Here is a 25,291-nt window from a genome sequence, read left to right as displayed (position 1 = left end):
TTCTACCAACTCTATTGCATCGTACTTTCCCAAGATCTCATTACAGTGCTCTGCACTCAGGAAGGGCTTACTAAATAATAATAATCATTACAGTAATTACGGTATTTGTTAAGCTCTTTCTCTGTGCCAAGCACTGTTCTAAGTGCTGGGGTAGGTACAAGTTAATCAGGTAGGACACCGTCCCGGTCCCACATTGGGCTCACACTCTTAATCCCCATTTTCTACAGATGAGGTAACTGAGGCTCAGAGAAGTTCATTCATTCATTCACTCATTCAATCGTAGTGAGCTCTTACTGTGTGCAAAGCACTGTACTAAGCTCTCAGGAAAGTATAATATAATGACAAATAGACACATTCCTGCCCACAACGAGCTCAAGTGACTCGCGCAAGGTCACACAGCATTCATTCATTCATTCATTCAATAGTATTTATTGAGCGCTTACTATGTGCAGAGCACTGTACTAAGCGCTTGGGATGAACAAGTCGGCAACAGATAGAGACAGTCCCTGCCGTTTGACGGGCTTACAGTCTAATCGGGGGAGACGGACAGACAAGAACGATGGCACTAAACAGCGTCAAGGGGAAGAACATCTCGTAAAAACAATGGCAACTAAATAGAATCAAGGCGATGTACAATTCATTAACAAAATAAATAGGGTAATGAAAATATATACAATTGAGCGGACAAGTACAGTGCTGTGGGGATGGGAAGGGAGAGGTGGAGGAGCAGAGGGAAAGGGGGAAAATGAGGCTTTAGCTGCGGAGACGTAAAGGGGGGATGGCAGAGGGAGTAGAGGGGGAAGAGGAGCTCAGTCTGGGAACGCCTCTTGGAGGAGGTGATTTTTAAGTAAGGTTTTGAAGAGAGAAAGAGAATCAGTTTGGCGGAGGTGAGGAGGGAGGGCGTTCCAGGACCGCGGGAGGACGTGACCCAGGGGTCGACGGCGGGATAGGCGAGACCGAGGGACGGTGAGGAGGTGGGCGGCAGAGGAGCGGAGCGTGCGGGGTGGGCGGTAGAAAGAGAGAAGGGAGGAGAGGTAGGAAGGGGCAAGGTGATGGAGAGCCTTGAAGCCCAGAGTGAGGAGTTTTTGTTTGGAGCGGAGGTCGATAGGCAACCACTGGAGTTGTTTAAGAAGGGGAGTGACATGCCCAGATCGTTTCTGCAGGAAGATGAGCTGGGCAGCGGAGTGAAGAATAGACCGGAGCGGGGCGAGAGAGGAGGAAGGGAGGTCAGAGAGAAGGCTGACACAGTAGTCTAGCCGGGATATAACGAGAGCCCGTAATAGTAAGGTAGCCGTTTGGGTGGAGAGGAAAGGGTGGATCTTGGCGATATTGTAGAGGTGAAACCGGCAGGTCTTGGTAACGGATAGGATGTGTGGGGTGAACGAGAGGGACGAGTCAAGGATGATACCGAGATTGCAGGCCTGAGAGACGGGAAGGATGGTCGTGCCATCGACGGTGATAGAGAAGTCTGGGAGCGGACCGGATTTGGGAGGGAAGATGAGGAGCTCAGTCTTGCTCATGTTGAGTTTTAGGTGGCGGGCCGACATCCAGGTGGAGACGTCCCGGAGGCAGGAGGAGATGCGAGCCTGAAGGGAGGGGGAGAGGACAGGGGCGGAGATGTAGATCTGCGTGTCATCTGCGTAGAGATGGTAGTCAAAGCCGTGAGAGCGGATGAGTTCACCGAGGGAGTGAGTGTAAATGGAGAACAGAAGAGGGCCAAGAACTGACCCTTGAGGAACTCCAACAGTTAAAGGATGGGAGGGGGAGGAGGCTCCGGCGTAGGAGACCGAGAATGATCGGCCAGAGAGGTAAGAGGAGAACCGGGAGAGGACAGAGTCCGTGAAGCCAAGGTGAGATAAGGTATGGAGGAGGAGGGGATGGTCGACAGTGTCAAAGGCAGCAGAGAGGTCAAGGAGGATCAGAATGGAGTAGGAGCCATTGGATTTGGCAAGAAGGAGGTCATGGGTGACCTTAGAGAGAGCAGTCTCGGTAGAGTGGAGGGGACGGAAGCCAGATGGGAGGGGGTCTAGGAGAGAATGGGAGTTAAGGAATTCTAGGCATCGATTGTAGACGACTCGTTCTAGGATTTTGGAAAGGAAGGGTAGTAGGGAGATAGGACGATAACTGGAGGGGGAAGTGGGGTCAAGAGCGGGTTTTTTTAGGATGGGGGAGACGTGGGCATGTTTGAAGGCAGCGGGGAAGGAGCCATTGGAGATTGAGTGGTTAAAAATAGAAGTTAAGGAAGGGAGGAGGGCAGGGGCAATGGTTTTAAGAAGGTGAGAGGGAATGGGGTCCGAGGCGCAGGTGGAGGGGGTGGCACTTGCGAGGAGGGAGGAGATCTCCTCTGAGGATACTGCAGGGAAGGATGGGAAAGTAGGGGAGGGGGTTGTTGGGGGGGGAGGGGAGAGGCGGAGGGGTGACTTTGGGGAGCTCAGACCTGATCGTGTTGATTTTCGTGAGGAAATAGGTGGCCAGATCATTGGGGGTGAGAGATGGGGGAGGGGGAGGAACAGGGGGCCTAAGGAGAGAGTTAAAGGTCCGGAACAATCGGCGGGGGTGACGGGCATGGGTGTCGATGAGGGAGGAGAAGAAGCTTTGCCTGGCGGAGGAGAGGGCAGAGTTAAGGCAGGAAAGGATAAATTTGAAGTGTGTGAGGTTGGCTTGGTGCTTGGACTTTCGCCAGCAGCGCTCAGCAGCTCGAGCATAGGAGCGTAGGAGGCGGACGGAGGAGGTGATCCAGGGCTGTGGGTTAGTGGAGCGAGAGCGGCGGAGGGAAAGGGGGGCGAGAGAGTCGAGAGAGACAGCAAACACGTGGCAGAGCCGGCATTAGAAGCCAGGTTCTTCTGACTCCCAAGCCCATGCTCTATCCACTAAGCCATGATGCTTATTACTATTGTTATTATTATGGTATTTGTTAAGCGCTTACTATGTGCCAAGCGCTGTTATGTGCTGGGGTAGTTATAGGGTAATCGGGTTGTCCCACTGGGGGTTCACAGTTTTAATCCCCATTTTATAGGTGAGCTTACTGAGGCACAGAGAAGTGAAGCGGCTTGCCCAAGGTCACACAGCAGATAAGTGGTGGAGGTGGGATTAGAACCCACGATCCTCTGACTCCCAAACCAGTGCTCTTTCCACTAAGCCAGGATGCTTCTCTCTATACCATCGATTGACTGATCGATCCGCTCATTAGTCCTCACTGCTGCCCATCACTCAGCAGACCTCTGTCCCGGCCTCGAGCAGTCCCGATGAGAACCCATCTTCCTGGGCGTTGAGCCCCCGACCTATGGACCCAAGACCCAAGGCCCTGCCTGGGCCAGCTCCCCGTCCACCTTCCTTTATCTGCTCTCCTGCCCTGTTACTTTCCAGTTACTTTCCTTGGCTCCTTTCAGTCCTCCTCTCATCCTCCATCCGCAGTCTCACCGCCCGCCTTCGACCCTCTCACTTCCTCTTTTCCCTGGGGCTCAGACTCCGGTCCTATGCGAATCCGTCAGACCTCACCTGGTCCCACCTTCATTCATTAAATCGTATTTATTGAGCGCTTACTATGTGCAGAGCACTATACTAAGTGCTTGGAATGTACAATTCGTCAACAGATAGAGACCATCCCTGCCCAACAATGGGCTCACAGTCTAAACAGGGGAGGCAAAGAACAAAAAGAAACAGAACAGAACAAAACTGGTATTCTGGTGTAGATATCATCAAGATAAATAGAATCATAGATATATACCCATCACTTAGTGGAAAGAGCCCGGGCTTGGGAGTCAGAGGTCATGGGTTCTAATCCTGGCTCCGCCACCTGTCAGCTGTGTGACTGGGGCAAGTCACTTCACTTCTCTGTGCCTCAGTTCCTTCATCTGTAAAAATGGGGATAAAGACTGTGAGCTCCACATGGGACTAACTGATTACTTTGTATCTCCCCCAGCACTTAGAACAGTGCTTGAAACATAGTAAGTGCTTAACAAATATCAATGTTATTATTATTAAAACAGAGTAATAAATAATATATCCAATATGCACAGTGCTGTGGGAAGGGGGAGGAAGCAGCGTGTCTTAGTGGAAAAAGCCTGGGCTTGGGAGTCAGAGATCATGGGTTTTAATCCCGGCTCTGCCACTTATCAGCTGTGTGACTTTGGGCAAGTCACTTCACTTCTCTGGGCCTCAGTTCCCTCATCTGTCAAATGGGGATGAAGACGGTGAGCCCTAGGTGGGACAACTTGATGACCTTATATCAACCCCAGCACAAATACCATCATTATTATTATTATTATTAAGGAGGAAGGGCAGAGGGTGGGAGAAGGGGGAAAGGGGAGGGGAAGGTCCCCCTACACCCTCACGTCCTCCAGGGAGCCACCCCGGCCGATTTGACCAGCACAGCTCAGTGGAAAGAGCCCGGGCTGGGGAGCCAGAGGTCAGGGGTTCAAATCCCCACTCCGCCGCGGGTCAGCTGTGTGACTTTGGGCAAGTCACTTCATTTCTCTGTGCCTCAGTGACCTCATCTGTCAAATGGGGATTCATTCATTCATTCAATCGCATTTATTGAGCGCTTACTCTGCGCAGAGCACTGGACTCGGCACTTGGAATGTACAATTCAGCAAAAGATGGAGACCATCCCTGCCCAATGAAGGGCTCACGGTCTTATCAGCGTGGCTCAGTGCAAAAAGCAAGGGCTTGGAAGTCAGAGGTCGTGGGTTCGAATCCCGCCTCTGCCACTTATCAGCTGTGTGGCTGTGGGCGAGTCACTTCACTTCTCTGTGCCTCAGTTCCCTCATCTGTAAAACGGGGATGAAGACCGGGAGCCTCACGTGGGACAACCTGATGACCCTGTATCTCCCCCAGCGCTTAGAACAGTGCTCTGCACATAGTAAGCGCTTAACAAAGACCAACATTATTATTATTATTCTTATTATTAATCGGGGGAGACCGACGGCAGAGCAAAAGAGAACGCAACGAAAGACAACATTATCCCGATAAACGAAGAGGGTGAGCCCCACGTGGGACGAGCTGATGGCCTTGTATCCTCCCCCAGCGCTTAGAGCAGTGCTTTGCGCATGGTAAGGGCTTAACCAATGCCAACATTATTATTTATTATTATCGCTCTTATTGCCCCGGGTCCCCCTTGGCCGGGCGGCCCTCCCTGTCTCCTCCCCGTGTCCGTCCCTGGCTGGGCGGGCGGGTGTGTTCCGGCAGGGGGCGCAGGGTGTCGAGCGCAGGGTGACCCGAGGCCGGGCCCGGGGCCGGGGCCGGGGCCGGGGCCGGGGTCGGGGTCGGGATCGGGGCCGGGGCCGCCCAGTCCGCTCCTTCTGCAGCAGCAGCAACAGCAGCAACAGCAGCAGCAGCAGCAGCAGCAGCAGCAACAGCAGCAACAGCAGCAGCAGCAGCAGCAGCAGCAGCAGCAGCAGCAACAGCAGCAGCAGCAGCAGCAGCAGCAGCAGCAGCAGCAGCAGCAGCCTCCGCCCGCCCGTGCAGCCCAGGTACCGCTGAGGCTTTACTGCCCCTGGGCACTTGCCCCTGGGCCCGGCGGTGCCCCTCAAAGGGACCCGGGAGCTGGTCCTCGCCTCCCCTTCCCCCGCCCCCGAAACCCTGTTGGACCCCGGGGGTCCCCGGGGGTCCCGGGGTGGAGCGGGCGGGCAGGGCGGAGCGGCTGGGGTCGGGCCGGGTGGCTCCGAGCGAGGGGGCAGGGTCCAGCCCGGATCGCGGCAACTCGGCATGGTTTTTCTGCCCCCCGGGCCCGTCCCGTTCGGACCGGCCCAGCCCCGGTGCTAAGGGACGAGAGGTCCGGCCCGGGTCCGGACGAGGGTAAACGGACCTGACAACGATGGCCCCAGAGGGGGCTGACTTGCAGCCCGGCCTCAGCCCTCGCCTCCTGCCCCCTGGCCCCCCTTCCCCACCCAGGAAACTCTTCGGGGGGTCAGAGTTCTCCCACCTCTGGGCGGTGAGGGTGCGGCCCCCAAACCCATGGACTGGCCGCCCCTTCCCCTGACCGGTGGTCGGACTGAGAGTTCCCGGGTGACTCTTTCTAAAGCTCCAGCTGTGGGACTCCCCCAGCCCCCCGTGGAGATTTCCCCGCAGACCCCCTCCCCTGAGTGGGGCTGGCCTCGGCAACAGCGGGCCGGGCCGTGAGGAAGCCCCGATGAGCCGTGGTTTGGGTGGGGAGTGAGGGGAGGAGTAGAGGCAGGGACCAGATCAAGGGGAGTGGTCACAAAGCGGGTAATGGGCCAAAGCGACTCTGTCAGGTCTGGATCCCGTGGCACAAACTCCCCCTCCCCCCAGAATACCCACCTTGTTTTTCCTCTGTGGGGGGGCAGTTAGAAGACTAGGACAGGAGAGGGGCTGGTCGGTGTTGCGGGGTGAGGGGGAGTGGGGGGGACCTGTCTGTCCCGGAAGGGAAAGACGGGATATGCCTGGGAGGGAGGTGGGAGGTGAAGGTGACGGTTTGGGAGGGGAATAGGTGTGGGATCTATCTGGGAGGGAGGTTTGAGGGGCGTTCTGTCTGGGAAGGGCGTGGACCTGTCTGATAGGGTAGTTTTTTGGGGGGGTGGGTCTATCTAGGAGGGCCTGGAGGATTCCGCTCAAGAAGAGGATCTGCTGACCACGGCCCCTTGCCCCTCCTCAGACTCTCTGACCCCCATTTCTCACTGACCTCCTCCCCGGGGGTCTCCCTCTCCTCCCACTTGAGCGGGTGGGAGTCCGTACTCAACTCTCCTGTTCCAGGTGGACACCGAGCAGAATCGAGACGGGATCCCAGCCAGGCAGGGCATGTTCCCTTCGGATGGACAGCTCGGACCCCAGGTGGCCGAAGAGGATCCCCGCATGATGGAGCCTAGGACCGAGAACGAGGAGGACGGTCACTCGGTGATGATCGTGAGTGACCCCAGCCGGCTCGGCTCAAAGACAATCTTTGGGTCGATCGTTCAGCTGTGTGTAGGCGGCACCTACTGAGCGCACAGAACTCTACTGAGCACTTGCAAGAGAACAATGGAATTAGGCGATACAATCCCTGCCCTCAAGGAGCACCCAGTCTGGGCATGGGAGGGGGAGACAGACATGCATTATTTACATATAGAGCAGGATGAAGAACAGAAATAGAATAGGAAAAAGTAAGAGTATGTCAGGATGAAATAGCTGAGTAAGTACACAGAACTAGACCTACCCACAAATGTGTCGAGGGTGCTGCTGGGGTGGCTTCTGGGCTGACCGGGCCTGAGAGTTGGGAAGGAATCGGGAAGGCCTTGCAACAGGAGGTGGGATTTTCCGGAGGGTTTCAAAAGTGCGGAGAGCTGTGGATTTGGGGAGAGTCCCCTCTAGACTGTAAGCTGGTTATAGACAGGAAGTGTGTCTGTTTATTGTTGTAGTGTACTCTCTCAAGCACTTAGTACAGTGTTCTACACACAGTAAGTGCTCAATAAATACAACTGAATGTGTGAATGAATGAATGAAGGGTTGCAGGCTGGGGCAAACAGCGTGAGCACAAGGCCAGAGGCCTGTGTGCGTAGTCTGATTAGTATGGGAGCTTGAGAAAAGCAAAGAGTGTGACCTGGGGAGCGGTGGGTAAAAAAAGCACATAGGAAAGATGGAGACGATTGTTGGAGAGCCTTCAAACCAATGGTAAAGACTTTATGCTGGATGCAGAGAGACAGAGATGAGCAACCATTGGACGTGTTGGAGGAGAGGAGAGGAGTGTGCTGAGGAAGATGATCGAGGCAGCAGCTGCAGAGTATGGGCCCAAGTGTGGGGAGGGTGGAGGCAAGGGATAGAGTGAGCAGGCTGAGAGGCTCCCCGCAGTTTGAACTTAAGATGATGAGGACTGGGATCAGAGGGGAAGCCAAGTAGAGAGGTACAGGAGGATCCAGGAGAACCAGCAGGATTTAGTAGTAGATCGATCGTGAGACCTGATAGGCCATGAGTCATCGAGAACAACACTAAGGTTGCAGCTTCTGGGATAGAGTGATGGCAGTGTCATCGCCTGAGATGGGAAAGCTGTGATGGGGAACAGTGGACTCGGAGAGAGGTGAAAGTTTCACGAGTCTGTGGTGTTGAGGGGCAACCCAGTGGAAAGGTCCTGGAGGGAAAAGGAGATGTGGGATTGAATTGGGGGAGAGGAGCATCCATGGCAGTGCCAGCTGAAGTCAGGCAAGGGGATGGGCTCCCCTAGAGAGTGAGTGTAGAGAGAGAAGAGATGGGGATGGCATCTGAAGAGGCTGAGAAGTGTAAGAAGGAAGCCAGAGAACAAGACCAAGAAGGAGCAAAGGCCTGACTCACAGGCTCGTGCTCTATCCACTAAGACACGCTGCTTCGCGTGGTAGGGATCTTGTCTACTAGTTGTAATGTACTCTGATGATTATAGTAATGATTATGGTATTTGCTAAGCACTGACTATGTGCCAGACACTGTACTAAGTACTGGGGAGGATACAAGCAAATCATATTGGACACAGTCCCTGTCCCACGTGGGGCTCACAGTTTTGATCCCATTTTACAGATGAGGTAACTAAGGCCCAGAGAAGTTAAGTGACAACAGACAAGTGGCAGAGCTGGGATCAGAACCCATGACCTTCTGACTCCCAGGCCCATGCTCTATCCACTATGCCATGCTGCTTCTCTACTCTGCGAAGTGCTTAGTACAATGCTCAACACAGAGTAAGCACTCAGAAAATACCACTGATAGACTGACTGATTAGGCTGGGAGAAGAGGCCTCCCGGAGGAGGCAGCTGAGAGAGGGTGGCAGGGTCAGAGAAGTGGGCATTAATTGGGAAGGCCTCCTGCAGGAGACTGGTCGTCACGAGGCTCTGAAAACGAGGAGGGCTGTGGCCTGGCGGACATGTGGTTAGGGAGTCCCGGGCCAGGGGAGGGTGTGAGCCAGGGGTCAGTCGGGGGAGAGCCAACAGCTCAAGCTGGGGAGGAGATGAGCTGGGCCCGGTTAACTGGGTTGTCCTCTCTTTTCCAGCCATGTGGGATACTAAGGAATTTTTGTTCCATTTCCCCTAGGACCCAGCCCCTGCAGTGCCCCCAGAGCCAGCAGGACCCGCTCTCCTGCTTGGCAGCCCATCCTGCGGACTGGCTGATGACCTCCCCATCCCCGGCCACCGGCAGGAGCTCTTCCCGGCATGGCGTGGGCCCCTACGGGTGGCCAGCGGCCTGTCCCTGGGTGCCTTCCTTTACAACTTCCTGCGAGACGTAGTGCAGCCGTTCGTCTCCTCCAGAGACAACGTCTTTTACAAGGTCCCCGTGCTGGTGACGAACAAGATGTTGGCTGACGTGGCACTCACAATGCTGGCCCTGGTCTACCTCCCCGGCGTGCTGGCCGCCATCTGCCAGCTGCTCCGCGGTACCAAGTACCGGCCCTTCCCGGTTTGGCTGGACCGCTGGATGCGGGCGAGGAAGCAGCTCGGCCTTCTCGGCTTCTTCTTCGCCGGCCTGCACGCTCTGTACAGCCTGTCCTACCCTGTGCGCAGATCCTACAGATACAAACTGCTCAACTGGGCCTACCAGCAGGTAGATGACACCCACCTGTCCCCCCCTCCTCCCCACTCACCCTCTTCCCCTCCTCCCTGCTCCTCTCTCCGGTCCCTTCTTTCCACTTATCTCCCTCTTAGTTTGAGAGATCCCACCCCAGAGGAACAGGGACTATGTCTAATTCCCACTTATCTTAGTAGAGTGCTCTGCATACAGTAAGTGCTCAATCAATTCTATCACTGCTCCAAAAAAATTAAAAAGATAAGATAGGAACAAAAAAGTTCTAAGTGCTGGAGCAGATACCTAAACAATTTGGACACAGTGCCTGTCCCACATAATAATGCTGGTATTTGTTAAGCGCTTACTATTTGCCAAGCAATGTTCTAAGCGCTGAGATACAAGGTAATCAGGTTGTCCCACGTGGGGCTCACAGTCTTAATCCCCATTTTACAGATGAGGTAACTGAGGCACAGTGAAGTGACTTGCCCAAAGTCACACAGCTGACAAGTGGCAGAGCTGGGATTAGAACCCATGACCTTCTGACTCCCAGGCCCTTGCTCTATCCACTTCACCATGCTGCTTCGCCTACTTCTATTCTTACTACTAGTACTTTCCTTCCCCTATTTCCTCCCTTCCTGTCTCCCACCACCCACCCCAACCATCTCCTCTTTGCATGGTTCATTAGAGCACTGCCCATGGTTTCAGGGGTTTCAGGTCGATTTTTACAGTGAAAATACATTCCCTTTAATGTCTTTGGCCCTTTCATTTTCCCAAAGTGCTGTCACATCATTAGTTCATTTTGGTCCTTGCAGCACCCCTGGGAGGTAGAAAGAGGTGCTATTATCTCCATTTTACAGATGAGGAATCTGAGGCCTGGAGAGGTCTCTTAACAGGTGAGGTACAGACCAAGGACTGAACTAGGTTCCCGAGTTCCAAGAATCATACTTTCTCCATTGTGCCACACCGACTAGCTGCTGCCCTGCTTTCACGTTCAGACAGACTACACGTACCTGCTGTGTGCAAGGTGCTGTACCAAGTACCCACTGTGTGCAGAGCACTGTATTGGGCATCTCCTGCGCACAGAGTGACAAACGTGACAACACACATTAGAAGTAGCAGCCAAGGTCCCTGTCCCTGAGAAACCGATGGTCTAATGGAGCAGGGTTGTCAATCGATCCATTGATCAAGCAGTCACCCAATCGATGACATTTATGGAAGGCTTACTGTGTGAATCCCATAGGTCAGCCCTCATCGCTCTTCCTGCAGGTCCAACAGAAGAAAGAAAATGCCTGGGTCGAGCATGATGTTTGGAGAATGGAAATTTACGTCTCCCTGGGAATTTTGGGGCTGACCCTGCTGGCCCTCCTGGCTGTGACCTCCATCCCCTCTGTCGATGACTCTTTGACCTGGAGGGAGTTCCGGTGGATTCAAGTAAGAGTCAAACTGAACTGGCCCTTCACTTCAGGCAACAGAAGCCCCTCTCTGAGCATAGGTTCTCCCCCCAGCCCCTCTTTGAGCACAGGGCCTGGGAGTCACAGCAAAGTTTGCCACATGCCTGCTGTGGGACCTTGGGTAAGTCACTTCACATCTCAGTGCCTCAATTTCTTCACCTGTAAAAAGCTTTCCCCTTAGACTGTGAGCCCCATGTGGGACAAGGACTATCATTCATTCATTCATTCAATTCAATAGTATTTATTGAGCGCTTACTATGTGCAGAGCACTGTACTAAGTGCTTGGAATGTACAAATCGGTAACAGATAGAGACAGTCCCTGCCCTGTGACGGGCTTACAGTCTAATCGGGGGAGACAGACAAGAACGATAGCAGTAAATAGAATCAAGGGGAAGAACATCTCATTAAAACAATAGCAAATAGAATCAAGATGATGTACATCTCATTAACAAAATAAATAGGGTAATGAAGATATATACAGTTGAGCGGACGAGTTCAGTGCTGAGGGGATGGGATGGGGGGGGAGCAGAGGGAAAGGGGGGAGAAGAGGGTTTAGCTGCGGAGAGGTGAAGGGGGGGTAGAGGGAGCAGAAGGAAAAGGGGAGCTCAGTCTGGGAAGGCCTCTGGGAGGAGGTGAGCTTTAAGTAGGGTTTTGAAGAGGGGAAGAGAATGAGTTTGGCAGAGGTGAGGAGGGAGGGCATTGCAGCACCGCGGGAGGATGTGGCCCAGGGGTCGACAGCGGGATAGGCGAGAACGAGGGACGGTGAGGAGGTGGGCGGCCGAGGAGTGGAGCGTGCGGCGTGGGCGGTAGAAAGAGAGAAGGAAGGAGAGGTAGGAAGGGGCAAGGTGATGGAGAGCCATGAAGCCTAGAGTGAGAAAGCACTATCCCGGTGCTTAGTACAGTGCCTGGCATATAGTAATTACTTAACAATTACTATTATCATTATTATTATTATAGGGTCCTTCTAGACCCTCTCTGTGGGCAGGGGCTCCCCCAGACCCTCTAAGAGGAGATTCCTATCCCAAATGGAGGCTGAGTCCTGGCAGGGTTTTTTTTGTCTTTGCAGAAATAATAATGTTGGTATTTGTTAAGCGCTTACTATGTGCAGAGCATTGTTCTAAGCGCTGGGGTAGATACAGGGGAATCAGGTTGTCCCATGTGAGGCTTACAGTCTTCACCCCCATTTTACAGATGAGGGAACTGAGGCCCAGAGAAGTGAAGTGACTCGCCCACAGTCACACAGCTGACAAGTGGCAGAGCCGGGATTCGAACCCATGAACTCTGACTCCCAAGCCCGGGATCTTCCCACTGAGCCACGCTGCTTCTCTGTTATTATGGGGCCCTTGTTTGCAGTGACTCTTTGGGCTGTGAATTCTCCAAGAACATCCTGGTGGGCAAGGTCACTCTGGCCCTCCTGAGGGGCAGCTAGTGGACGGTCTGGAGGATCTGGTGCAGTTAGGAAGACCCCACCCACGCACACTCAGAGGTCGCTGTGGCCCCACCTTTGGCAGCAAATTGTCAAGGACCCAATTTACTTATTAATAATTCTTAATAATTCACATCTCAGTGCCTCAATTTCTTCACCTGTAAAAAGCTTTCCCCTTAGACTGTGAGCCCCATGTGGGACAAGGACTATCATTCATTCATTCATTCAATTCAATAGTATTTATTGAGCACTTACTATGTGCAGAGCACTGTACTAAGCGCTTGGAATGTACAAATCGGTAACAGATAGAGACAGTCCCTGCCCTGTGACGGGCTTACAGTCTAATCGGGGGAGACGGACAGACAAGAACGATAGCAGTAAATAGAATCAAGGGGAAGAACATCTCATTAAAACAATAGCAAATAGAATCAAGATGATGTACATCTCATTAACAAAATAAATAGGGTAATGAAGATATATACAGTTGAGCGGACGAGTTCAGTGCTGAGGGGATGGGATGGGAGAGGGGGAGGAGCAGAGGGAAAGGGGGGAGAAGAGGGTTTAGCTGCGGAGAGGTGAAGCGGGGGTAGAGGGAGCAGAAGGAAAAGGGGAGCTCAGTCTGGGAAGGCCTCTGGGAGGAGGTGAGCTTTAAGTAGGGTTTTGAAGAGGGGAAGAGAATGAGTTTGGCAGAGGTGAGGAGGGAGGGCATTCCAGGACCGCGGGAGGACGTGGCCCAAGGGTCGACGGCAGGATAGGTGAGAACGAGGGATGGTGAGGAGGTGGGCGGCAGAGGAGCGGAGCGGAGGAGATGTGAATAATTAAGAAGCATAATAAGTGCTTATTATGTGCCAGGCACTGTACTAAACAATGGGGTAGATACAAGCAAATCATGCTGGACACAGTCCCTGTCCCACGTGGAGCTCACAGTCTCAATCCTCATTTTACAGATGAGGTCACTGAGGCTCAGAGAAGTAAACTAACTTGCCCAAGATCACACAATAGACAAGTGGCAGAACAGGGATTAGAACCCATGACCTTCTGACTCCCAGCCCCATGCTCTATCCACTACACCAAACTTGTAACCACGCCAGCACTTAGTTCAATGCCTGGCAAGTAGTGAGCACTTGACAAATACCACCCCCCCACACACACACACACAGAATACTAGTAATGCCAGGCAGTGAGATTCTCACCCCAGCCTGCGAGATGGCAAACAGCCACTCCAGGAAATGAGATTCCCCCCTCGGCTTGCAGGGCTGGTGAATGACAACGCCAGGCAGTGAGGTTCTCCCCCTCCCCTAGCCTGCAGGGCCAACGAACACCAACGCCAGGCAGTGAGATTCTCCCCACCGGCCTGCAGGATGGTGAAAGGCACCCCGAGGTTGTCATGGGGCAAATCAGCACTGCTGAATCCCTGAATGAGAGCACCTCAAATGCCAACTGCTAGTCCACACCCTGCCATGGCTTCCCACACACCCTCTCTCCTGGAATGGAGACACAGACTTCCTCAGTTCAGTCCTGGATAATTTTAGATCCAGATAGCATATCTTCAAGCCTCCGCTTCACCGAAGGAAACATCCTTTAATGATCAGGGGTTTGGGGAAGATTTTAGAATGCCCTAGAAATCATTATGGGAAATCTTAATTCCATGAGAGGGGGACTTTCTTAGGAGGCATCCCAATCTCCACCCCAGCCCCGGCCCGGACCCTGAGCCCCAACCACCTGCCCCGGGCCAGCCCCAGTCCCTAGCCCCTAGCCCCAGCCCCAACCGCAGCTCTTGCCTCAGCACCACTGCCCTGGGCCGCCCCGGCCCTCATCCCTAGCCCTAGCAAAGCCTCAGACGAACCCAAGTGTACATGGATGGCTTCGTTGTTGGTACACATAGGGAAGCCAGGGGTACACTTGAGGAAGCCAGGCTGAGAGGAGCCCTCTGGTCCCTGTCCTGAGATTCTGAAGCCCAGGAACAATGAGCCGGGGGTCTGGGGCAGCCAGGGAGGCCCTAGCCTGGCTCTTCCACCATGGCTTCGACCCTGGAGAGCCCCTCTCCTGAGCTCCTCTTCTGTCCTTTTCCTCCACAGAGCAACTTGGGGACAGCATCCCTCCTCGTGGGCACAGCCCACGTGTTTGTCTTCACCTGGAACAAGTGGGTGCACCCCAGCCAATTTGTGTGGTACACTCCGCCCACCTTCCTACTCGTTGTGCTCCTCCCATTGGCAGTCCTGGTGGGCAAAGCTATCCTGGCCCTCCCGGGCATCAGGTGGAAGGTCCAGAGGATCCGGCGTGGTTGGGAAGACCCTGCCCACAAACTCCCAGAAGACATGGGATCCAGACTGTAGAGAGGTCGGAGGGCAAGCAGGTGAACTGGTGATTTTCCTGGAATAATTTAGTAGCGTTTGGCGTCGGTTGGTTCATTTCAGAAGATACGGTTCTTTTCAACCCTCTGGCTTTTTTCCCATTTGTTTGGATCTGGGGAGGCACAACTGGAATACAGATACTTCCTTTTTGATTTGGTTCATTATCGTCACCACCATCATTGAGAGTATTTAGTGGGCACTTACTGTGAAAAGAACGCTTTATACGGTGCCCATACTAGACAGAGCGCTGAACTGGGTAGTCCACTGTGCACAGAATACTGTACTTGTTGCCTGTTGCGAGCAGAGCACTGTCCTAGGCACCTGCTTTGGGCAGACTGTTGTCCTGAGTTCTTGGGTTCATCTAAAAGAAGGAACAAGCATGATCCCTGCCCCTAGGGAGCTCCCAATCTAATGGGATTGTAAAGAATGAATGCGTCTCTCAGGGGCTGGCATTGACATTTTCTAGTCTGCAGTGCATCTGCAATCTGTTGATAAAATACCTGTTTCAAAAACCACTAAACATGTGTTTACCCAGGCAAAGGCAAACGTCCAGACAATTGTCTGGACAGTTGTGTCAAAGGCTCTGCCACGCTCCCTCTCCTCTCTCCCCCCCGGGGGCCCACGGCTCCCTGCCCGATTCTTTGGCAGTGATGCAGATGGGGACACGAGGCCTTGGACGGTTTGGTTTGCAACCAAGCTACCTGGTCCCCTCTGATCCCCGAAAGTTTCCACACTTTGAGCAAACTGGCAAGTCAATCTGGTCTTCCCTCCTCCTTGTCCCTTGACCCAGAAAACTCTGCAGGGCAGATCCAGATCCCAACCCAGATCCCTTGGTCTCATGGAGTCATCAGCAGCAGCAGCAGCAGCAGCAGCAGCGGTATTTATTGAGTGCTTACTATGTGCAGAGCACTGTACTACTAAGCGCTTGGGAGAGTTGGCAGAAAGATCCCTACCCACAACAAACTTACAGTCTAGAGGGGGAGACAAACATTAATATAAATAAATAACATATAATTTAAAGATATGTGCATAAGACTGCCCCTCTGAATCCGGATCCCCAGACCCAGGATGCAGTCCGGGGTAGGTATGCCTCATCCGTGATCCCTGGCCACCCCTGAGGCTGTCGAGATTCTGGCCGGGGAGAAGATGGTAAAGGAGGAAAAATAACAATAATAATAATAACAATCATTATGGTACTTGTTAAGTGCTTACTATGTGCCAAGCACTGTTATAAGCAAAGGGTAGATTTAAGTTAATTAAGACACAGTCCCTGTCCCATATGGGGCTCACAGTCTTAATCCCCATTTTACAGATGAGGGAATTGAGGCACAGAGAAGTTGACTTGTGCAAGGTCACATGGCAGACGTGATGGGGCCAGGATTAGAACCCAGGTCCTTCTGACTTCCAGGCCCAGGATCTCACTAGGCCACTGGAACCAGCTGAGACCTCTCTTCCTGCCACGCTCACTGCTAGCCAGAGCTGGGCTCAGGGATCCACAGTGGCCCCAGCACAGGAGGAGGAGTGTTCTGGCCACACTATAGAAGAGGAGGAGGAGGAGGAGAGAAGGAAGAAGGCCAGGCTGGGAGTCAGGTCTCTCAGCAGCCCCCACCCTCGCGGCGTGAGTCACAGGCAGGTGGAGAAAGAGATGGGGAACTGCCCAGCACAGTCAACAACAACTGCGTGGCTCAGGGCCAGTCCACGGCTGGGCCGGGGAGCCTCGCCGGGGAGCCTCGGTGGAATTCCTGGGGGGCTCCGGAGGGGGTTGGAGTGGCCAGGGCCATGGTCGGGGTCAGGAGCGGTGCAGATTCAGTTGGTCACCAGGGTCCCCCCAACTCCTAGAGGGGCCTAGGACATAGACTGAGGGAAAAGGCCAAGATACTCTCATCCATTCACTTATTCAATCGTATTTATTGAGCATTTACTGTGTGCAAAGCACTGTGCTAAGCACTTGGGAGGGTACAATATAAAAACAAACAGACACATTTCCTGCTCACAGTGAGCTCACAGTCTAGAAGGGTAGACAGACAGTAATATAAATAAATAAATAAATAAATAAATAAATAAATAAATAAATAAATAAATAAATAAATAGCAGATATATACGTATGTCCTGTGGGACTGGGAGGGAGGATGAATATTCCTGAGCAAGTCAGGGCGACATAGAAGGGAGTGGGAAAAGAGGAGAGGAGGGTTTAATCAGGGAAGGCTTCTTGGAGTACATGTGCCTTCAATAAGGCTTTGAAGTGAAGGAGAGCAATTATCTGACAGAAGGAAGGTGTTCCTCGTTCAGGATGGGGGCCACGGGTTGACAGCGAGATAGACGAGATGGAGATACAGTGACAGGGTGAGTATTAGAGGAACAGAGTGTGTGGGCTGAGTTGTAGAAGGAGAGTAGCAAGGTGAGGTAGGAGGGGGCAAGGTTGGCCCAAAGTTGCCGCCCGCTGCATTGCTGACCTCAGGGACCACCTGAACTCTGAAGCTACCCTCTAGTCCTGAGCCATCTGCTGCTCATCTAGCCACACCGTCATCCCGGCCACTGCCACCGGTCCCTGACCCTCGACCACCCTCCTCATCGGCGAGCGGGGCTCAAACTGAAACTAGGCAGGGTGAGGGCTTCACTCATGGCTCGGTGTGCCAGCCTGCCTCCCTCTTCCTCCTGTTTGGGTAGCCGAGGACTGCGAGCGCAAGCCTGGGAGGCGGCACGGCCTGGTGGACTGAGCATGGGACGGGGAGTCGGGAGACCTGGAGTCAGGAGACCTGGAGTTGAGTCCCAGCTCTGCCCCTACCCTGTCGTGACTTGACCAAGTCACTGATCCTCTCTGGGGCCTCAACTTCCTCATCTGTAAAATGGGTATGAAATTCCTGCTCTCCCACCAATACAAAAAGCAATCAATAAGTGCCATCGATCGATTGACTGATCGGGTGGGGAGATGAGAGAGTAGTCACAGAAGGCCTCAGTAAATCAACCAATCAACAGTTGGTTATTAAGCTCTCACTTCATGCAGAGCACTTAGTTTAGCACTTAGTAAACATAATCCCTGACTTCAAGGAGCTACACTCTAGTGGGGGTGACAGACATTAAATGCAGATCTCCTCCGAAAGGCCTTGATGATGATGATGAAGGTATTTGTTTAGCTCTTACTGAAATCCAAGCACTGTTCTAAGCACTTGGGTAGATGCAAGGTGATCAGGTTGTCCCACGGGCTCCCAATCTTATCCCCATTTTCCAGATGAGGTAAATGAGGCCCAGAGAAGTGAAGTGACTTGCCCAAGGTCACACAGCAGATATGCGGAGCAGAATCCCAGCTCAGAATCCATGTCCTCTGACTCCCAAGCCTGTGCTCTTGCCACTTAGCCACATCGTTTGCCTGACTAAGCCCTCCTTTCCTCTTTTCTCACTCCCTTTCGCATCGCCCTTGCACTTGAATTTGCCCCCTTTATTCACCCCTCCCTCAGCTCCACAGCACTTACGTACCTAGCCGGAACTTATGTATTTACTTCCACTTATGTAAATATGTGGGCAGGGAATGTCACTGTTCATTGTTGTACTGTACTTTCCCAAGAGAAGCAGTGTGGCTCAGTGGAAAGAGCACGGGCTGGGGAGTCAGAGGTCATGGGTTCAAATCCCGGCTCCGCCGCTTATCAGCTGTGTGACTTTGGTCAAGTCACCTAACTTCTCTGTGCCTCAGTTACCACAACTGTAAAATGGACATTAAGACTGTGAGCCCCAGGTGGGACAACCTGATCACCTTGTATCCTCCCCAGTGCTTAGAACAGTGCTTTGCACATAGTAAGCGCTTAACAAATGCCATCATTATTATGATTATTATTATTACAGTGCTCTGCACACAGTAAGCACTCAATAAATACGATTGAATGAATGAATGAAATTAATTAATAACTAATTAATGTCTCTCCCTTTAGTCTGCAAGCTTCTTGTGGGCTGGGAACATGCCCACCAACTACAATTATATTGTACTCTCCCAAGCACTTAGTACAGTGCTCTGCACATAGTAATTGCTCAATAAATACAACTGATTGATAGATTGATTAAAATAAATTACAGGTCAGGGAAGCAATAGAGTATGACGCTGTGGACATAAGTGCTGGTGGGGGGGGGGAATGAGTAATCGAGGTGCTTGGAGGTATGGACTCAGGTGCATAGGTGATGCGCAAGAGAGGGAGAATAGGGTGGGGAAATGAGAGATTAGTCAAGGAAGGATTCCTTGAAGAGATAGGATTTTAGCAGGGCTTCAAAGATAAGAAGAGATATGATATCTGCCAGATGTGAATAAGGAGGAAGCTCCAGAAAGGAGCCGGGAGGAAGTGGGGGTGAGCTGAGCAAGAAGTATATAGAGAAGGAGATGAGACAGAAGCACAGTAGATAGGTCAGTGTTAGAGGAGTGAAGTGTGCAGGTTGGGTTGTAGAGGGACATGACCAAGGACAGTTAGGACAGCGGTTAGGAGAAAGCTGCTTGCGTGCCCTGAAACTGAGAGTGAGGACCTTCTCTTTCATGCAGAGGCTTCTGAGGAGTGGAGGAAGACGTGAAAAACATGTATTAGAAACATAATTCAGGCAACAGAGTGAAGTATGGACTGGAGAGGGGGTAGGGAAGATTACAGTTGGGCTTCTTGTCATTCCTCAGGAAGGATGACCCTTTGGCTCCCCAAAATCAGTCCACTTTCACCTGCATTTTACATTTACCTGTATCATCATCATCGTCATCATTATCAACATCCACAATCTCACCAGTGTGTTCTGGGTGTATCCTGTGTGCAGAGAACCAGACTGGGCCTCGGGAAAGAGACAGAAGAAAATGGAGTGCAAACACGCATGTGGCGCTGTAAACACAGTTCAGTGTTTGTACAGCCGACCACAGGCTCCACGTGGTTTCCTGTCCGTGCTCTCCCTGCTCTGCTCCTCTCGGAGTCTTCAGTCCAGGCAACCAGGACCCAGGAGCTCTCGCTCCTCTACCCTGCCCCTACCACCAATGGCTGCAGAAGGGTTGGGGTTGGGAGCCGGGTTTAGGGTTGGAAGTTGGAGTTGGATTTAGGCTTCGGGGTTGGGTTTAGGATGGGGTTAGGATCAGGGTTAGGGTTAGGGTTGGGGAGGGAGTTGGGACAGCGTTTAGGGTTGGATCTGGGGTTGGGTCGAGGGTCAGAAGTTGAAGTTGGGTTGGGTTTACGGTTGGGCTGTAGTGTAAGGGTTTGGTTTAGGACTGGATTGGCTGGAATTGGGGTTGGATTTAGAATTGGGACAGGGTTAGGTTAGGGTTAGTGTTGTCATCTGTCTCCCCCTTTTAGACTGTGAGCCCGTTGTTGGGCAGGGACTGTCTCTGTTGCCAAATTGAACATTCCGAGTGCTTAATACAGTGCTCTGCACGCAGTAAGTGCTCAATAAATACGACCGAATGAATGAATGAAAGGTAATGTCGGGGGGAGAGTTGGAACTGGAACTCCCTGTGAGGCAGGAGTACCGACAGGCACCCTCAGGTGGCTTATTCATTTATTCATTAAAGCATTGTTTTTCATTTAAGTATTTCCATCTTATTCTTTTGCCACTGGTTTATTTGGCCCCTTATATCCATTGGTCTTCCCTATTACTCTGTGATCTTCTTTTACTTCTGCCTTCTACTTCTGTTGTTTGTCCCCAAGCTCATAGTGCAGCACCCAGTACGGCACCCTGCACACAGCTGATGCCCAGTATAGCACCCTGCACACCGTAGGCATGCATAATTGACCAAGGATGATAGGCCCGAACCAGATCTAGCAGGCAGAAGGTGGACAGATAGAACATATCACGGGAAGTTAGCAACGATTATTGTTTGAGTATTGGTTGGAAGGACCAAGGGGAGACTGGCTGGAGGTAGGGGAGGAGGAGAGGAGAAGGAGCACCGGGAGAGGGGAGGGGGGCTTTCAAGAGCAAAGATCCCGGTGATGGTGACGTGTCTCCGGGCTGCTTTGCCTGGGGGAAACAGCAGCCGTTTCTCCACCTCTCTCAGCTCTGTCAGATCAGAGGAGGGTCCTTATCCTGGGGGCCCCTCAGGATGAGAAGGTACGGCCGGGCGGACCCCCTGCCTGGGCCCCTGGCAGCGAGAGCCACGTTGTACATGTCACCATCTCCGGTCTCTGAGGGAGCCTCTCCCCATCCCACCATCCACGACCAACGTTCCCACGGCCAGACAGCAGGTCGGACCGCGGCCACGTGCACGTAGGGGGCCTGACTGAGCAGGAAGCTAGCTGCAGGCCAGCCTGACTGGCTCATCGAGGAGGGAAAGCCGTTTCCTGCAGAGGCTGAGAGAAAAAACAATCTGGACGTTGATCCCAAGAAAGAAACAGGACTGACTGACCTGGTTTAGTATTTTCCTGCTTCCTTGTTTGCCAAGCAGTTCAACCCACACACAGTGATGAGATTCATGGGAACCAGGCCCGCGGCAGTGAGCAGTGTGAACTTTCTCATACCCCTTTATGATGGAAAGAAGCAGCGTGGTCTAGAGCAGAGACCCCCAACTCGGGGGCAGGAGACCTGATCAATCCATCAGTCAAGCAATCACTGAGATTTATTGAGCACTTACTGAGGGCAGTGCACTGTACTAAGCTCTTGGGAGAATACAATATGAGTTGGTAGGCACAATCCCAGCCCTCAAGGAAATTACAATCTGTAAATTTACAGTTTACAGACCTGGGTTCTAATCCCAGCCCTGCCACTTGCCTGCTTGCTGTGTGACCTTTGGCATGACACTCAATTTCTCTCTACTTCAGTTAACGATATCAATGTCTGTCTCTCCCTGTAGACTGTAAGCTCAGTGTGGGCAGGGAACATGTCTGCCAATTCTATTTTATTGTACTCTCCCATGCACTTAGTACAGTGCTCTGCACATAGTAAGCACTCAATAATATCATTGATTGATTGACTCAGTTTCCTCATCTGCAAAATGGGGATTAAATACCTGTTCTCCTTCCCCCTTGGACCGTGAACCCTATGTAAAACAAAGGTTGCATTCAATCTGATTTTACTGTATCTATCCCATTATTGAGCATGGTCCTTGGAACACTGTAAGCACTTAAATACCACAGTAATCATTAGTATCATTAGAATGCTCTCTGACTCTCACTTTAATTCACTGATGGAGAATTTCCAAAGATCCAGTGCAGTCATGGCTACTGTCCGAAGGCGTCACTTCTCTCTTCCACTGCAGTTCCCCAAAGAAAACAGTCATTCCAGAACAGCAGCTACCCTCCAGCATCTAACCCTTCTACCCCAGGCACCACCCTCCTCCTCCTCCTCCTCCTCCACTCCGCACAGCTAACACCCAGCTACTTCACTCGGTCCTCTCCTGCCACAAGCCCATCTGTCTCTCAGACCTCACCCCGGGCTGGAAAATCCACCCCCTACTCCCTCAAACCATATTCCGCCCAACTTTCCAGATAATTTGGATGAATTGATGGATTAAAGGCCATAATATATTTGCACAGGGAAAAGTTAGAGCTGTTAAAGGCTCAGGGCAGGTTTGGCTAGATTCACAGGCAATGATGTGGAGCTGTTGAATAGTTCTCTATACTGTAAGGTCCTTTCGGGCAGCAACTGTGTCTACTAAGTGTGTTACATTGTACTCTCCCAAGCATTTAGTACTGCGCTCTGCACACAGTAAGTGCTCAACAAATACAAATGATTGATGTGTTTGGGATGGGTGTTTGGAAGGGTGTTGTACGGTCCATACTCGGTTACTGAGGGAGAGTCAGGGATGGAGAGGGGCGAGTCAGGGATGTTGGCTGGTCCATCCCTAGTCATGAGGGTGGGTGTTCAGGAGGGTAATGAGTATACTGGGTCCTCCCAGCGTGCCTCTCAAAGAGAGTCCTGTGCTGGGGGCCTGACTTGGGCCGGTGGGGCAGGGGCCACCGCTCAGGGGCTCCCGTGATGGAGTAGAACATAGCAGGGAGCCCTGTTTGAACACACATCCCAGACATGAAGGAATCTCTCATTCAGGCCCTTTCTGGTGTTTTGGTTCAAGATGTGGATGAGCAAAATTCTCTGATCCAGGAGGGCCACCTCTGAGCACACTGGTTCTTCTCTAGCCCCTTCCTTCCAGGCCAACGCACATCAGCTATGCCGAGATCTCCGCCATGAGAAGGACATCTCCAGTGAGAACACGGATGAGCCTCGGTCCAGGGAGAGGGCAGCAAGAACCCACTCAGCGAGATTGGTTATGGCGCTGGGGGTGTGAGCTCTCTCATTCCTGCCCGGCGTGTTACTGCAGGGGCGCAGAGTGTGACGAGGGGGGAGGTGGGCAGGGGTGTGGTTCATGGAGCAACACACGTGGAGTTCTCTTACACCCAGGATTTACTTACAGCTGAAGTGTCCACAGCACGGTGCCAAACCCTGGGCCGGAGCTCCACGACCCGGAGGGCGGTGGCCTCCATAGCGACCGTGTTCTTCCCTGCCCACGTTGGCCAACTATTTTTCAGGATTTCCACTGGGATTCTTCCTCTCATGAGGCATCTGAGGTAGTTCTTCGGTCAGAAACCTTCCCCGCTGACATCCAGCCCTGGGCTCCCTCTTAGCCGCTTCACCCCCCAACCAGGTAGGGTTGGGTCAGACTTTAGGGCAGAGTTCCCCAGACCTACCAACACAGAGTTGCACATTCTATAAACAAACTGATAAGCTGGATACAGAGATTCTCGTGTGTAGCGATGATGACATTCCATAGATTTTTACCTCTGTTGGAAAAGAGAATACACATCATTACCACCCACCACAACTAAGGAAGAACTGCACTAAGGGCTGAAGAGGCCACGAAGTCCAGCATGAGACAAGGCTGTGTCCCCCAGAGGGCTGGCAATTTCGAAGGTGAGAAAGGAGAGAGAGGCTCCAAGTGAAAGGAAAAACTGTCGATTCAGCAAAATCAACAGTTCCACCAGGGTGGGTGGATCCAGTTCACAAAGTAGTGAAAGTAGCAGCAATGGCCGCCGGGTGCAGGGTCCTGAACTGAGAAGTCCAAGCTCCATCACCGCCCTCAGAGATCTTCCACTCTAACAGGGCATATTCTGGCCCTGCCCTGTACTACACTCATTCATAGCCTCCCAGAACTAGAGGGTGTTGGAAAGGAGCAGGCAGGAACTGTGACTACCAGAATTTTAAAGGCCAAAGAGCTCCTGGCCAGAGGAAGAACACTCAGACCTCCAAAAAGAAATAATTGGACATAGCTGGACTCCCTAGGCCTGACGCCTGACACATATTTACTTATTTTCAGGTCTGAAATGGGAAATACAAAAAGTCCCATGGCATTTATGGACATAAGTGTAATTAATTTTAATGTCTGTCTTCTCTAGATTGTAAGCTCCTTGTGGGCAGAGTGTGTCTTCCAATTCTGTTATATTGTAGTCTCCAATCAGTTGATCAATCGGTGGTCTTTATTGAGCACTTGCTGTGTGCAGAGCACTGTACTCAGTGCTTGGGAGAGGACAAAACACAGAGTCGGAAGACAAATTTCCTGCTTACAGTAAGCTTTCTCCCCCAAGCACTTAGTACAGGATTCTCCAAGCAGTAGGCGCTCAATAAATATGACTGATTGATCTACTGAGGCCTATAAAGAACCAAATGATTCCTCCTCATCCCTTCTCCACCAACCCCCACAGCTCCATCTTGTCCTTCTATTAGCCTTCACTCCTGGTCTGCTTTCCCTCAGCCCCAATATGAATGTTGATCTGGGGGCATGAGGGTCACTGGACACCGGTGGAACAACAGGAAGCTAAAACCTCTGGATTTGCTTTCTTTAACCCACAGCCTTTCCTGGCCCTTTCCTTGTACCACCCTGCCCCCTAGTAACTGCCACCTAGTGACCCCCACTAGGATCAGGGCCTCCAGATCCTGGGGTTTTCTCTCCCCTGTTATTCTCTCTGATGGTTTGTCAAGCAATGCCTCATTGATTTTTTGTGGTCTGGTTGCTTTTGAGGGTTGGCAGAAAAATTCATAATTGAGAATGTCCCCCAAAACCACCCATTCCCTGGGCCTGGACACTACTACTGGCCCTTCTTACTGCAGGAGTCTGTGTGCCAGCCACCAAGCTTTTCCAGAAAGCGGATGCAGTACCCACCCTTGGAGGACACACGGTCTTCCCCAGGGACCTTTTAAGCGGCCAACGGTACCTCCCCTGCCCCTGGAGCAAGGCTGGGTGGGCTTTGGGACACTGAGACCCTCACAGATGGAGACAGAGATAAAAAGGCAGAAAGAGACATAGAGAAATAGGGTCATGGAGGGAGAGGCAGAAAGAGATCCAGCAATAGAGAAAGAGAGGGATAAAGAGAGAGAAAGAGAGAGAGGGCACAGGTAGAGAGACAGGTAAGAGATGGGCCAATGATAGAGAGACAGAGCAGAGATGAAAAAATGGGGAAAGGATAGACGATCCCTCGTCGTAGCCGACAGACAATCACTCTCCCCGCATTATTATTATAATTATTATTATTATTATTGTATTTCTTAAGCGCTTACAATGTACCTGGCACTATACTAAGCACTGCGGTAGATACAAGTTAATCAGGTTGGACACAGTCCACGTCTCACACTGCGCTCACAATCTTAATCCCCATTTTACGGATGAGGCAACTGA

At 52.2% G+C, this 25,291-nt stretch overlaps 1 protein-coding gene across 1 annotated transcript; it reads left to right on the top strand.

The window, feature by feature from the left end:
* The first annotated feature begins 5,401 nt into the window (after window positions 1-5,401).
* Window positions 5,402-14,845, top strand: STEAP1 (STEAP family member 1). Its single transcript, XM_029070172.1, has 5 exons — window positions 5,402-5,471; window positions 6,712-6,861; window positions 8,986-9,492; window positions 10,720-10,884; window positions 14,409-14,845. The coding sequence occupies exons 2-5, from the start codon at window positions 6,757-6,759 to the stop codon at window positions 14,664-14,666; spliced, it is 1,035 nt and encodes a 344-aa protein (XP_028926005.1). The 5' UTR covers window positions 5,402-5,471; window positions 6,712-6,756; the 3' UTR covers window positions 14,667-14,845.
* The last annotated feature ends 10,446 nt before the right edge of the window (window positions 14,846-25,291 follow it).

The sequence above is a fragment of the Ornithorhynchus anatinus genome, chromosome 8 (genome assembly GCF_004115215.2).
Source record: "Ornithorhynchus anatinus isolate Pmale09 chromosome 8, mOrnAna1.pri.v4, whole genome shotgun sequence".
NCBI lineage: Eukaryota > Metazoa > Chordata > Mammalia > Monotremata > Ornithorhynchidae > Ornithorhynchus > Ornithorhynchus anatinus.
The sequence above is the reverse complement of the archived record's forward strand: the minus strand, read 5'-3'. Positions and strand labels throughout refer to the sequence as shown.